Source organism: Lipotes vexillifer, unplaced genomic scaffold, assembly GCF_000442215.2.
Source record: "Lipotes vexillifer unplaced genomic scaffold, Lipotes_vexillifer_v1.1 scaffold382, whole genome shotgun sequence".
In the NCBI taxonomy this organism is placed as follows: domain Eukaryota; kingdom Metazoa; phylum Chordata; class Mammalia; order Artiodactyla; family Lipotidae; genus Lipotes; species Lipotes vexillifer.
In genome coordinates, this window is record NW_006780611.1 from 3,525,182 (window position 1) to 3,536,188 (window position 11,007).

Genomic DNA, 11,007 nt, shown 5'->3' on the forward strand with positions numbered 1-11,007 from the left:
TGGCTGAGATGCAGCGTCCTCTTGTGCGTCTTTCTGAAGCAGCACGTGCTGTCCTGTCCTGTGTGCTGGGCGCCTGGAGATAAGTAGGTCACAGCTAAGAGCAGAGAAGCCGCCAGCATTGCACAAGACAAGGCCGTACCTGGGCTGGACCGTGCTGGACACTGTGGGGTCTGAACTGGGCTGGGGGATGGGCAGGGTCACCTGGTGGCTGGAACAGGTGCAGAGGAGGTAAAACAGGGGCTCTGCGTCCCCACGTGTCTGGAGCAAAGCATGTGAGGCTGGGGGGCTGGATCGTGGTGGTTGTTGAGACGCCCTGATGAGCAGTTGGGGAGGTTCCATTGGGGGCTTCTGAGCTTGACAGGCATGATGGGAGCCGAGTGTGGAGGGAGGGGAAGGGGGTCTGGGACGTGGGGTGAAGGTGGTGGTCATGGGTGGGGCGGGGCAGGGCATGGGGCTCGGGGGTGTTGTTCCCGGTCGGGCCGGGGTGGGGACCGGGCAGGCAGGCCCCCGAGTGACACCCCCTTGTGTCTCGCAGACGGCATCCACAGTGTGGCGGCGCTCTGCACCCTGCGGGTCACCGTCATCACGGACGACATGCTGACCAACAGCATCACCGTCCGCCTGGAGAACATGTCGCAGGAGAAGTTCCTGTCCCCGCTGCTGTCCCGCTTCGTGGAAGGGGTGGCCACGGTGCTGTCCACCACCAAGGACGCCATCTTCGTCTTCAACATCCAAAACGACACGGACGTCAGCTCCAACATCCTGAACGTGACCTTCTCGGCCCTGCTGCCCGGAGGCGTCCGGGACAAGTTTTTCCCATCGGAGGACCTACAGGAGCAGATCTACCTGAACCGGACGCTGCTGACGGCCGTGTCCACCCAGCGCGTCCTGCCCTTCGACGACAACATCTGTCTGCGAGAGCCGTGCGAGAACTACATGAAGTGCGTGTCGGTGCTCAAGTTCGACAGCTCGGCCCCCTTCATCAGCTCCCCGACCGTGCTCTTCCGGCCCATCCATCCCGTCAACGGGCTGCGCTGTCGCTGCCCACCCGGCTTCACGGGCGACTATTGCGAGACCGAGATTGACCTGTGCTACTCCAGCCCCTGCGGTGCCCACGGCCGGTGTCGCAGCCGGGAGGGCGGCTACACCTGCGAGTGTCAGGAGGACTTCACAGGTACGTGTCACCCTTCGCGGGTCCCGGGGTGGCACAGGCGGTGGGGCGGCCCCGGGTCACCTCTGCTTCACACGAGGCCCCCAGTCCACAGGTCGGAGGGTGTCAGGTGGTTTCCTCTGTCCACTTCCCTCCTCGGGGACAGGGTCAAAGGATGGACCGTGGGCCTGGGCGTTGGCTCTGCTTGCTGAGCACAGCCCCGAGGTCTCTACTGATCCCGTGCCACTTAAGCCACCCTCTTTATAAGGACAGTAGGAGGAGGAGGATAGTGCCAGAGCCACCTAAAAAATCTGCATGTATGTAATGACATGTGCTTTTTATAAGTGGCTGGGAGAGAAATTGTGAGCCACTGATCACTTGGGTCTGGAAAGACTGTTGGTTTTTTCATGCCTCATTGTCACGGTAGAAATTACTCGTCTTCTCTGCCTTGAAGATACACTTACCTCGAGATGTCCTGATTTGTCACAAAGATGAATTGCTCTAAAGGCAGACAGTGGTTGTTTTTAAAAATAAAAAACCCGCCGAGAGCAGTACAGAAGCATATGCTCTTGCTTTGGTCTTCGATGGCCTGTTACATAGAAGGACGGCCCACTTGACAAACAAGTGTACTGTGGCAGATGGTGACCGTCTGTCTTTTTGGAAAGTTCTCTGAGGTTGGGTGGGACCTGATTCGTCCCGGAGGTGGTCTTGAGAGTCTTCCGCGGACTGTGTCCTCGGTTGACGTGTTTGGTGTAAACACTGGAGAAATGGTTTCCGTGCGTGTGGGACGCAGCACAACTGATGGAGCTTAGGACGGGGCTTACAGTATTAGCAGGTATTCATCGGGCAGGAAGGGAGTAAGCCTGGGGTGGGAGCACAGAGAGAGGAAGGCGGCCGGGTGGTGCTTTGCATCTGAAGGGAGGAGCCCCAGCCAGAAGAGGGGGCGTTGGGCAGCCTGGGGAGATGGGTGTGCGCCCCGGCTTGCCGCGTCTGAGCACCAGCCTGGTTATAATCCGCTGGCACCGCTGCGGCGAGAAAGGCTCGATCGCCTGCCTGTGTCTCCCCTCCCCTCGCCCGTCTGTGTCTGTCTGCCTGTCCACCTGTCCTGTCCAGCTCTGGAGATCTCTTCCCCGCGGTCTCTCAAGTGTTAACCCTAAATTCCTGGCTACGCTGGAGCTTGGTGGTGAGTGGGGAAGGGAGGCAAAGGAGACTCCAGCCCCCAAGCCCACGCCTGAGTCATCAGGGAGCTCTGGTTGTGCCGAGCAGCCATGCCACGCAGGTGGGGGTCCTCTCCCTCCTCCCCTTCCCTCTCCACGGTGTTGAGGTGGCATCTCGGCCTCTTCTGAAGTGCCTGACCAGGTGTGCCAGCCGCAGCACCGTCGGCCTCCCTCACAGTGGAGCAGCGTCCCCGCCGGGGCTGGCATCCCTGTCCCCCTCCCTGGCACGTGGCCTGGATGGGGGAGTGCTTCTGCGGATGACTCCTGCTTCAAGTGGGGAAGCCGTAGCCCCGGGCCCCAGGAAAGAGCCTGGTGCCCTCCAGGGAGTCAGCCAGTGAGCAGTCGTTCACTCGCTCCAGGAGTATTAGTTGAGTGCCTGCTGTATGCCCGGCCAGTGCACGCAGCAGACCTACCCCTGCCCAGTCAGGTGGGCCCCCCAAGGTGACCGGCCCTCTCCCTGGTGGAGACATGTAGTGGCGGGGACCTGGTGGGGGACACCCCTAAGCACCCCCAGAATCTGGTGATTTCATCTTGAAGATGGGTCTGAAGGGTGGGGTCTACCTCGGTCGAGGACACCAGCTTGTCTCGTGGCTGCGGCAGCAGTCCTGGCTTCCAGGAGTCCCGGATGTGAGCCTGGGGCCATGTCTGGGCAGGATAAGTAGAGGCTGCTAGGGACCCGTGGACCCTGGATCCCCTCCAAAGAGGCCTCAACCCATTGGGTGGAAAGGACTTCCAGAGTTCTCAAATTTTGTTTTCATCGCCAGAGTCATTTCTAGAGAAATTATGCCTGGGAATGACCCACTGTGTCATCACCACTGAAATGTCTTGATTGGCAGGGGGCTAATTTGAATGTCTTTGGTACTAAATTATCATATGTATTTCCCTCCGAGATAAGACTGATTCAGACTGATTATTTTTACTCGGTCCCCCTTCCTCTCTTTCTTCCTTTCTTCCTTTGAAGCCCTGCTCTCTTGGTCCAGGTAATTGAACCCATTTATTCGCGGTGAAAGCCGTGCTGTCGTCGCCAGGATTTTATTACTTGCTCCCTGGTAAGCCGAGCTCGGGCCTGGCGGGCGGGAAGCTGGAAGGGGCCCAAGGCCTCCGGAGGACCCTGGCTTCCTGTGTTGCCAGACGGGAGACGAGCTGGGTGAAGGAAGGTATCAGTTAATTTCAGGAAAAGCTCATGAATTTGATGCTGGAAAAATACCCCGACAGCTCCCCTGTGTTTCTTCAGTCCACTTTGGCCTCAGGGAAGCTCCGAGGCCCCAGGGAACATGACCCCCCCCCGCCCCCCCGCCCGTCCTTGTAGGGAGAAGGCATCTCCCTGTCTCACGGCTCTGCATGGGGGCCTGGCGGGGGTCTGCAGGGGACCCCACTCTGAAGGGAACGGGGACAGAAGGACTGGAGGCATCGAGGCACAGCTCAGCGACTGTCATGTGTGACAAGCATGTGCGCCGGGTTCCTTGGTTCCGGCCCCTCTGTCTTCCGGGCTGTGAACAGCGTAGCTTTGGTTTTGGCTTTGCTTTTGGTTAAGCTCCCCAAGGACGTAGCCCGTTCCTCCCATCTCCCCACCTCCGCACCTGCCGTCCCTCTGTCCTTGCCTACCTCAAGACCCAGCCCAGCGCTGTCCCTGCTGTCGGAAGGTTCTGGAAGTTTTCCCAACTTCCTTGGACGGTGGCCGTCGATCTTCTTGGAAACTTCCTCGGTGCCTTGTTCACGCGTTGGTTGCTCTGCTCTCATTTTGGGTGTGATCCACTTATTTCCAGGACCCTCAGGACAGCAGCGACCTGCAAATAGTACTTATTGGGCACTTAACGTGCTGTACTGTTCCAGATGATGCTACACTGTTACCCCAATCCTCCTAGCAGCTGTACGTCTCCATTTTATAACTGGAGAGACTGTGGTACGGGACCTTAAAGTTTCTAGCCCAGAGGTTCTCAGCGGGGGTGATTCTGCCCCCGGGGGACACATGACAGTATCCAAAGGTGTTTTGGGTTGTCTCAGCTGGGGGTGGGGTGCTCGTGGCTGGAGGCCAGGGCTGCTGCCTTGCATCCCCCAAGGGTACAGGCCGCCCCCCACGGAGAATGGTCCTTGTGTCTGTGGTGGAGGGAGGAGCCCTGCTCTAGACCCGGGCGGGGGTGAGTCAGGATTCGAACCCGGTGCTCTGGCTTCTGAGCTCAGGCTTGTCTGCCCCGTGGATTCTTCGAGGGCGGAATGGCCTGGTTGGCCTGTTTACTGGGTCCTTTCTCTTGCTTCCTTGACTCCACAGCATCTATTAAAAAGCGCCTTCTGCGTGCAGGGTTCCGAATGAAGTGTGATGGGTGAGAAGGAGAACCGTCGCTGAGCAGTGGCCCCAGGGAGAGGGTTTCACTCGCCGTCACCCTGTTACCCGAGGGGGTGGCAGGAAACTCTTCCCGCCCAGGAGAGCACTGGACTAAACCCATCTGGGGCAAGCCTCAGGATGTGATTCTGCGTCTGGGTCCCGTGGCCTCTTGATGCGTCATCTCCCTAATTAAAGAGTCTAATCACTCCTCGCTCATGTGGCAGAGAGCACGTGCCCACCCAGGCTCTGCTCCAGGCCCTTTCCCCGTGCCTGTCACAACCCCATGAGGTAGGGACAGCTGTCACCCATTTCAGGGACACCAAGATGCAGAGCCGGGTGGGGGGCCCTGGGGATTTACTTCCAGAGCCTCAGGGGCTGGCCCCGCCCCACCCCACTGCCCCTTGCTCGCCTTCCAGAAACATGCCCTGCTCCGCTCCCCGGGGCCCTGCCCCTCGAGTGCGCTTTCCCTTGTCTTCCCGAATGTCACCTCCGTGTTCCTGTTCCTCTGCCCGCCCCTCGCCCACGGCAGAGATGGGCGGCTGGAGTCCAGATCTGCTTGGTGCTGTCTGCTCCCTCCCCGCTGCGTCCAGCATCTTTGTCCATCAGCACAGTGCCGGGCATACGGTAGGCATGTGATAAATACCCACGCGGGACGACAGGGTCGGGGGTTAACTGGGCCATTCCTCCTCGCAGGCCTCAGAAGACGTCCTGGAGTTCTGGGATTCTGTGCTGTGCTCAGAGCAGAGCCTCTGCCGCTCCTGTGGCTGAGCTGGAGGGGACGGGGCTCCCCCTTCCGTCCACTGTGTCCCTTCCTGTCCTGCTGGTGGGTGTGCCCACCAGGCTCCACTCGGGTCACTGCCCTGCCGTGTGCCCACGCGGCCCCGGCCCACGGCTGCCTTGGAATCCCTTCCCCTTCCTCACACACATCCTCCCAGGATGAGAGCAGCGGACAGTGATTTATGTCACAGCCACGTGGGCCCAGGGGTGCATTCCTGAGAAGGCGGCAGCTTTGATGTCACCGGGGAAGGAGGGCTTTCAGGGACCTCTCGGTCATCTGCGTGTCGGGGGGGACAGAGGGGAGGGTCCCGTTTATTCCTGAGCCTCTGTGTTTAGACCCCAGGCCGCTTGTCTGGGTTCAGGGGGTGTGTCGGCAAATACCAGCCAACAGTCCTGCCTCTGTGCATGAAGCACACGGCTGTCCCTGGGCTTCGGACATCCAGGCTGCTGGACCCTGTGTCGTCAAGGGTGTGCCCCAGCTGGATTTAGCCTGGTTTTGGGATCAGAGGGTCAGGGGCCACTTAGGAGAGTCTCAGTGACGCTGGGTTTGAGCTTTGTGCTAACAGCCCCAGGATGGGATGTCCCAGTTGTCCTGTGAGGGGGGCTTCTGGGACCCTGACTGTCCCCCGGGGTGACCTCAGCAGGGCTGGAGGCCCTGACTGTCCCCAGGGCCAGAATATTTTGTGTAGGTTCAAGACCAAGAGAAATTTTTAATGTAAAAATCGAATCATCTTTTCTGTTCATGGGGAAAAATTTAAATCAATGCTGGCACTTCTCTGATTCTTACTCCAGCTCTGAGTTTTATCTTGAATTCTCTCATCAGAGTAATAGTATCTCCATCCTCCTGGGGTGCACTGACTCTGCACCCGCATATTAGCCTAAAAATGCTTCGTGCGTCTGAGCCGTGCTGTCCTCCTGTGGGATGACATTCACATAACACAAGAGAAATAAGTTTGCTGCACTTACTGCAATTTACTGGATTAAAGCTCCACTTGGAAGAGTTGGTCGTCAAGTTGAATTTAGTTCTTAAACCAGAGAGTTAATTATCATTCAAAAGGAAAATCGTTACCTGGCCTATAATTAAAATCTCAAATAAAGCAGAAACAGAATCCTTTCTTAGGAAAATGTACTTTTCAGATACTCAGGATTACTCCAAGTTTCTCTCTCTTTAGCACCTCTCCAGTCTTTGACGTTGGGCTCTTTCCACCGGTTCCAGGTTGGGGATATCCAGCATTTCTCTAGTACATTATTGTAAAGCTAGAGCATTATTGCACTTCAGGAAAACTTTGTTTTCCATTAAAATCATATACAGAGAGATTGCGGTGGGGATAAATTTAGCCAGGGATCTCCTTTCCTCTTCCATGGAATTCTTTCCCCCAAAGCTGGGGTTTTGACAAACAGAATAATCATCCTCCTTGCGTCTGGCCTGGGTGTCCGTGCACAGCCGAACGGCCACTGGGCTTCCTGGGGCTACTGTCACAAAGGACCACACATTGGGTGGCTTAAAATAACAGAAATTGGACTTCCCTGGTGGCGCAGTGGTTAAGAATCTGCCTGCCAATGCAGGCAGAGCCCTGGTCCGGGAAGATCCCACATGCCGCGGAGCAACTAAGCCCGTGTGCCACAACTACTGAGCCTGCGCTCTAGAGCCCACAAGCCACAACTACTGAGCCTGTGTCCACAACTATTGAAGCCCGCGCACCTAGAGCCTCTGCTCCGCAACAAGAGAAGCCACCGCAATGAGAAGCCCGTGTGCTGCAATGAAGAGTAGCCCCCGCTCTCCACAGCTAGAGGAAGCCCGCACGCAGCAACAAAGACCCAATGCAGCCAAAAATAAAATAAATTTATTAAAATAAAAAATAACATAGGGCTTCCCTGGTGGCGCAGTGGTTGAGAGTCCACCTGCCGATGCAGGGGACACAGGTTCGTGCCCCGGTCTGGGAAGATCCCAGGTGACGCGGAGCGGCTGGGCCCGTGAGCCATGGCCGCTGAGCCTGCGCGTCCGGAGCCTGTGCTCCGCAGCGGGAGAGGCCACAACAGTGAGAGGCCCACGTACCGCAAAAAACTAAAAAACAAAAAATCCAAAAAAACCCCATAAATTTATTCTCTCACAGCTCTGGAGGCCTGAAGTCCAAAATCAAGGTGTCGGCGGGGACTTGCTCCCTGTAGAGGCCCTAGGGGAGAGTCCTTCCTTTCTCTTCTTAGCTTCTGGTTGTCCTGGGTGGTCCTTGGCTTGTAGCTGCATCTCTTCAATCTCTGCCTCTGTCTTCATATGGCACCCCCCGCCCCCGGTGTGTTCTGTCTCTGTGTCCAAATTTCCCTCATTTTAAAAGGACACCAGTCATTGGACTAGGGCCCCCGCTAGTCCAGTATAATCTCATTTTAACTTGATCACATCTGCAAGAACCTATTTCCAAGTGAGATTAATTCACAAGCACCAGGGGTTAGGGCTTGAACATGATTTGGCTGCTGGGAACACAGTTCCACTGGCCTCAGGGCTTCTGAGGGTTGGTGGTGATGGCCACTTCTTGTCGACCTGCTTGTCGAGCGTCTGCTGGGACACAGGACACTCTGACAGGCTTCTGTGGTTCGTTTTCTTTTCAGAGATCTGAAAACAAGCCTTCCTCATGTCCACCCAGCCAGCTTCTAGGTGGGTCAGATGAGCTGGGTGCAGGGCATGGGTCAGTGAGGAACACAGGTATATGCTGAAATGTCTGACCACAGTGAGCAGAGTGGCCTGAGGACATGCCACGCGTGGTTAGAACCTTCCTGGGTCGTCGTACCCGCTGTCCGAGGGGAGACGAGGCTCCTTGGCCAGTTCCTGCTGGGGGTCTCCCCCATGCAGGCTGTGAGTATCCGGTGTGTGCGCATGCGGAGAGCAGCTGCTTCTGGAGAAAGAGCCGGAAGGCAGACCCCATGAGAGCAAGGACTGGCCTTGCCTTCTGCCCCCTCAGCTCGTGTCCTGCAGCTGCTGTGACAGAGTCCCACAGACGAGTGGCTTAAGCAGCACAGATATATTCTCGCAGAGTTCCTTCTGGAGGCACGGGGGGAGAATCTCTCCTTTTCCAGCTGCTAGAGCCTGGCTGCATCCCTTGGCCGGCGGCCCTTCCTCACCTCACGCCAGCCTCTGCCTCTGTCATCACAGCTTCACTGCTGACCCTCGTCCCCCACGAGGACCCTGGCCATTACCCCGGGCCCCCAGGAGTCCAGGGTAACTTCCCTGTCTCAAGTCTCAAGATGTCTACCTGACCCACGCCTGCCAAGTCCCTTCTGTGGTGTGAGGTCACACGGCCTCAGGCTCCAGGGAGTAGGATGTGGATGTCTTCGGGTCTCTGTATTCTCCCACTGGCGCCCAGCACCCCCTTGACGCTCAGTCAGTATTTGTGGAGGGATGAGTAAGTGAGGCCTTTGCCATCGGGACTGGGGTCCGTCTCTGCTGTTTCTCTGGAGGCACCACGTGGACCAAGGGCCACCAGGAGTTACTGGGAGTCAAGTTTGAGCCCTTGACCCGTGAGTGGCCACCCCCGACTTCCCCAGGGAGAGTGGTCTCTGCTCATGCTGTTGCCCATTGCCCCCTCCTGAGCCCTTTCCCTGATGTGGACAGACAGATGTCTCTTGTCGTGCTCCCAGTGCCTGCACGGCTGGGGTAACGGGGTGAGACTTCTCTGCTGGGGTCGCCGGGCGCAGCTGGAGGAGGGAGTGTGTGTCAGCCAGGGCAACGCGGCTGTCCTGAGTTCAAGCGGCGAATAAAGAATGCGCATTCTTCTCTCTGGGTGTTCATCTGTCCGGGAACGTCCCTCCTCCCAGCACCATGCAGGAAGGGGAATTTGAACCATTGGGGGCTGAGCTGCTGTTTTGCATGGATGATTAAGGTTTTAGTTAGCATTCCGGCTGAGTTTGGACACGTCGCCATTTCAGAGTTGGCACGGTTTCCCTACTAACTGATAAAGTGCTGGGGACGCCCCTTTCCAGCCTCGCTGCCCACAGCTGCGCGTTTACTTTCCACCGACAGGTTCTTCCCATGGTCAGCAAGGACCCTCAGCCCGGCCTCCAGGCTTCCATCTCCCCTGGGGTGCAGGGCGTCTCCCACCCCACCCATGCAAGCCCACCCTCTCCAGGAGACCTCCCCAGGCCGTCCCGTGCCCTGAGCCTCAGTGGGCTGCATGTCATTAGAACTAAATCATAGTCCTGTGTCTGAGATGCTATCCTGGAGCTGGTTCTTGGGACGTTGCAGGACAGATGCCCTGGCTCCAGGGTTTCCGGGTGATCTCTCCCAAAGCCGGGGCCTCCCTGGATGAGGCAGAGTCCAGGCTGTGCACCGCCCCCCATCCCATGGTCTCTGGAGAGAGGCCTGCAGAGGCCCACAAGGGCACAAGGAGGGCCCTGGACAGCCTCCCCTTCGGGCCCCAGGACAGCGTGGGCGTTCCTCCCACCAGGCCCCCGGGGGATGTTGGCTGGGGCCCAGGCTGCCCCGGTGCGGGACCCTCCACATTCTGGGACCCCAGATGTCTCCTGAGCTGCCACCAGCTGTATCCTTCTGAGCCCACATCCTTGGCTGGGAAGGACCCTGCCTTTGCTTTCAGGGGGTTCAGGAGCCAAGATGGGGTTCTGGGCACTCAGGCCCTGGGGGTCAGCTCGGTGAACTGTCCCCCTGGTCACCAGGTGCACCTTTGCCCCAGGCACCCCACGTGCCAGTGTCCGGCCCCCTGGGGGCCCTCCCCCACCGGCTTTGGCAGCCAAGATTTTGGGGTCCACCTGTGTGTGTTCATTTGGTGCCTCCTCGGTCCTTAGCTGCTGCCCACCGGGCACCACAAAGACCTGGGGGGCAGAGGGGGCTTTCTCTTCCACGGCTCCAGCTCCACTGAGGCTTATGGAGTCGCTGAAAGGTGTTAGGGGCGCTGCTTTCTTAGGGGACTGTCCCCAGGAAGAGATTTCTGCTGAGTCTGTTTGGTTTCCGTGGTGTGTTTAGGATTTGTAGTGGTTTCCTGTGGCTGCCGGAATAAAAGACTGTAGGCTGGGTGGCTTAACACAGCAGAAATTCATTCTCTCATGGTTCCAGAGGCCAGAATTCTGAAACCAAGGTGTGGGCGGGGCCACGCTCCCCCTGAAGACTCTGGGGACACCAGGGGCGAGTACCTTTGTCTCTTCCAGCCGTGGTGGCCTCAGGCTCCCTGGGCTTGTGCCTCCATCCTCACATGGTCTGTAAACTGCAGCTGCCCCTCTTTCATAAGGATTCGCCTGATTGCAGAGGGCCCACCCGGCTAATAAGGAGGGTCTCAGTTCAGGATCCTTAATTTAATCACGTCTTTTGCCACATGGGGTGATAGTCACAGGTTCCGGGAATTAGGATGTGGACTTATTTTTTTTTTTGCGGTACGCGGGCCTCTCACTGTTGTGGCCTCTCCCGTTGCGGAGCACAGGCTCCGGACGCGCAGGCTCAGCGGCCATGGCTCACGGACGCAGCCGCTCTGCGGCATGTGGGATCCTCCCGGACCGGGGCATGAACCCGGGTCCCCTCCGTCGGCCGGGGGGGGCCCCAC

The 11,007-nt window shown here is 58.0% G+C and overlaps 1 protein-coding gene across 1 annotated transcript in view; it reads left to right on the plus strand.

Annotated features, from left to right (window-relative positions):
- Nucleotides 1-11,007, plus strand: part of CELSR1 (cadherin EGF LAG seven-pass G-type receptor 1) — a 155,797-nt gene that overhangs the window by 55,444 nt on the left and 89,346 nt on the right. The window contains exon 2 of the mRNA XM_007454088.1: nt 536-1,174. Within this exon, the coding sequence (XP_007454150.1) occupies nt 536-1,174 (639 nt within the window). The remainder of the gene's footprint in view (nt 1-535; nt 1,175-11,007) is intronic.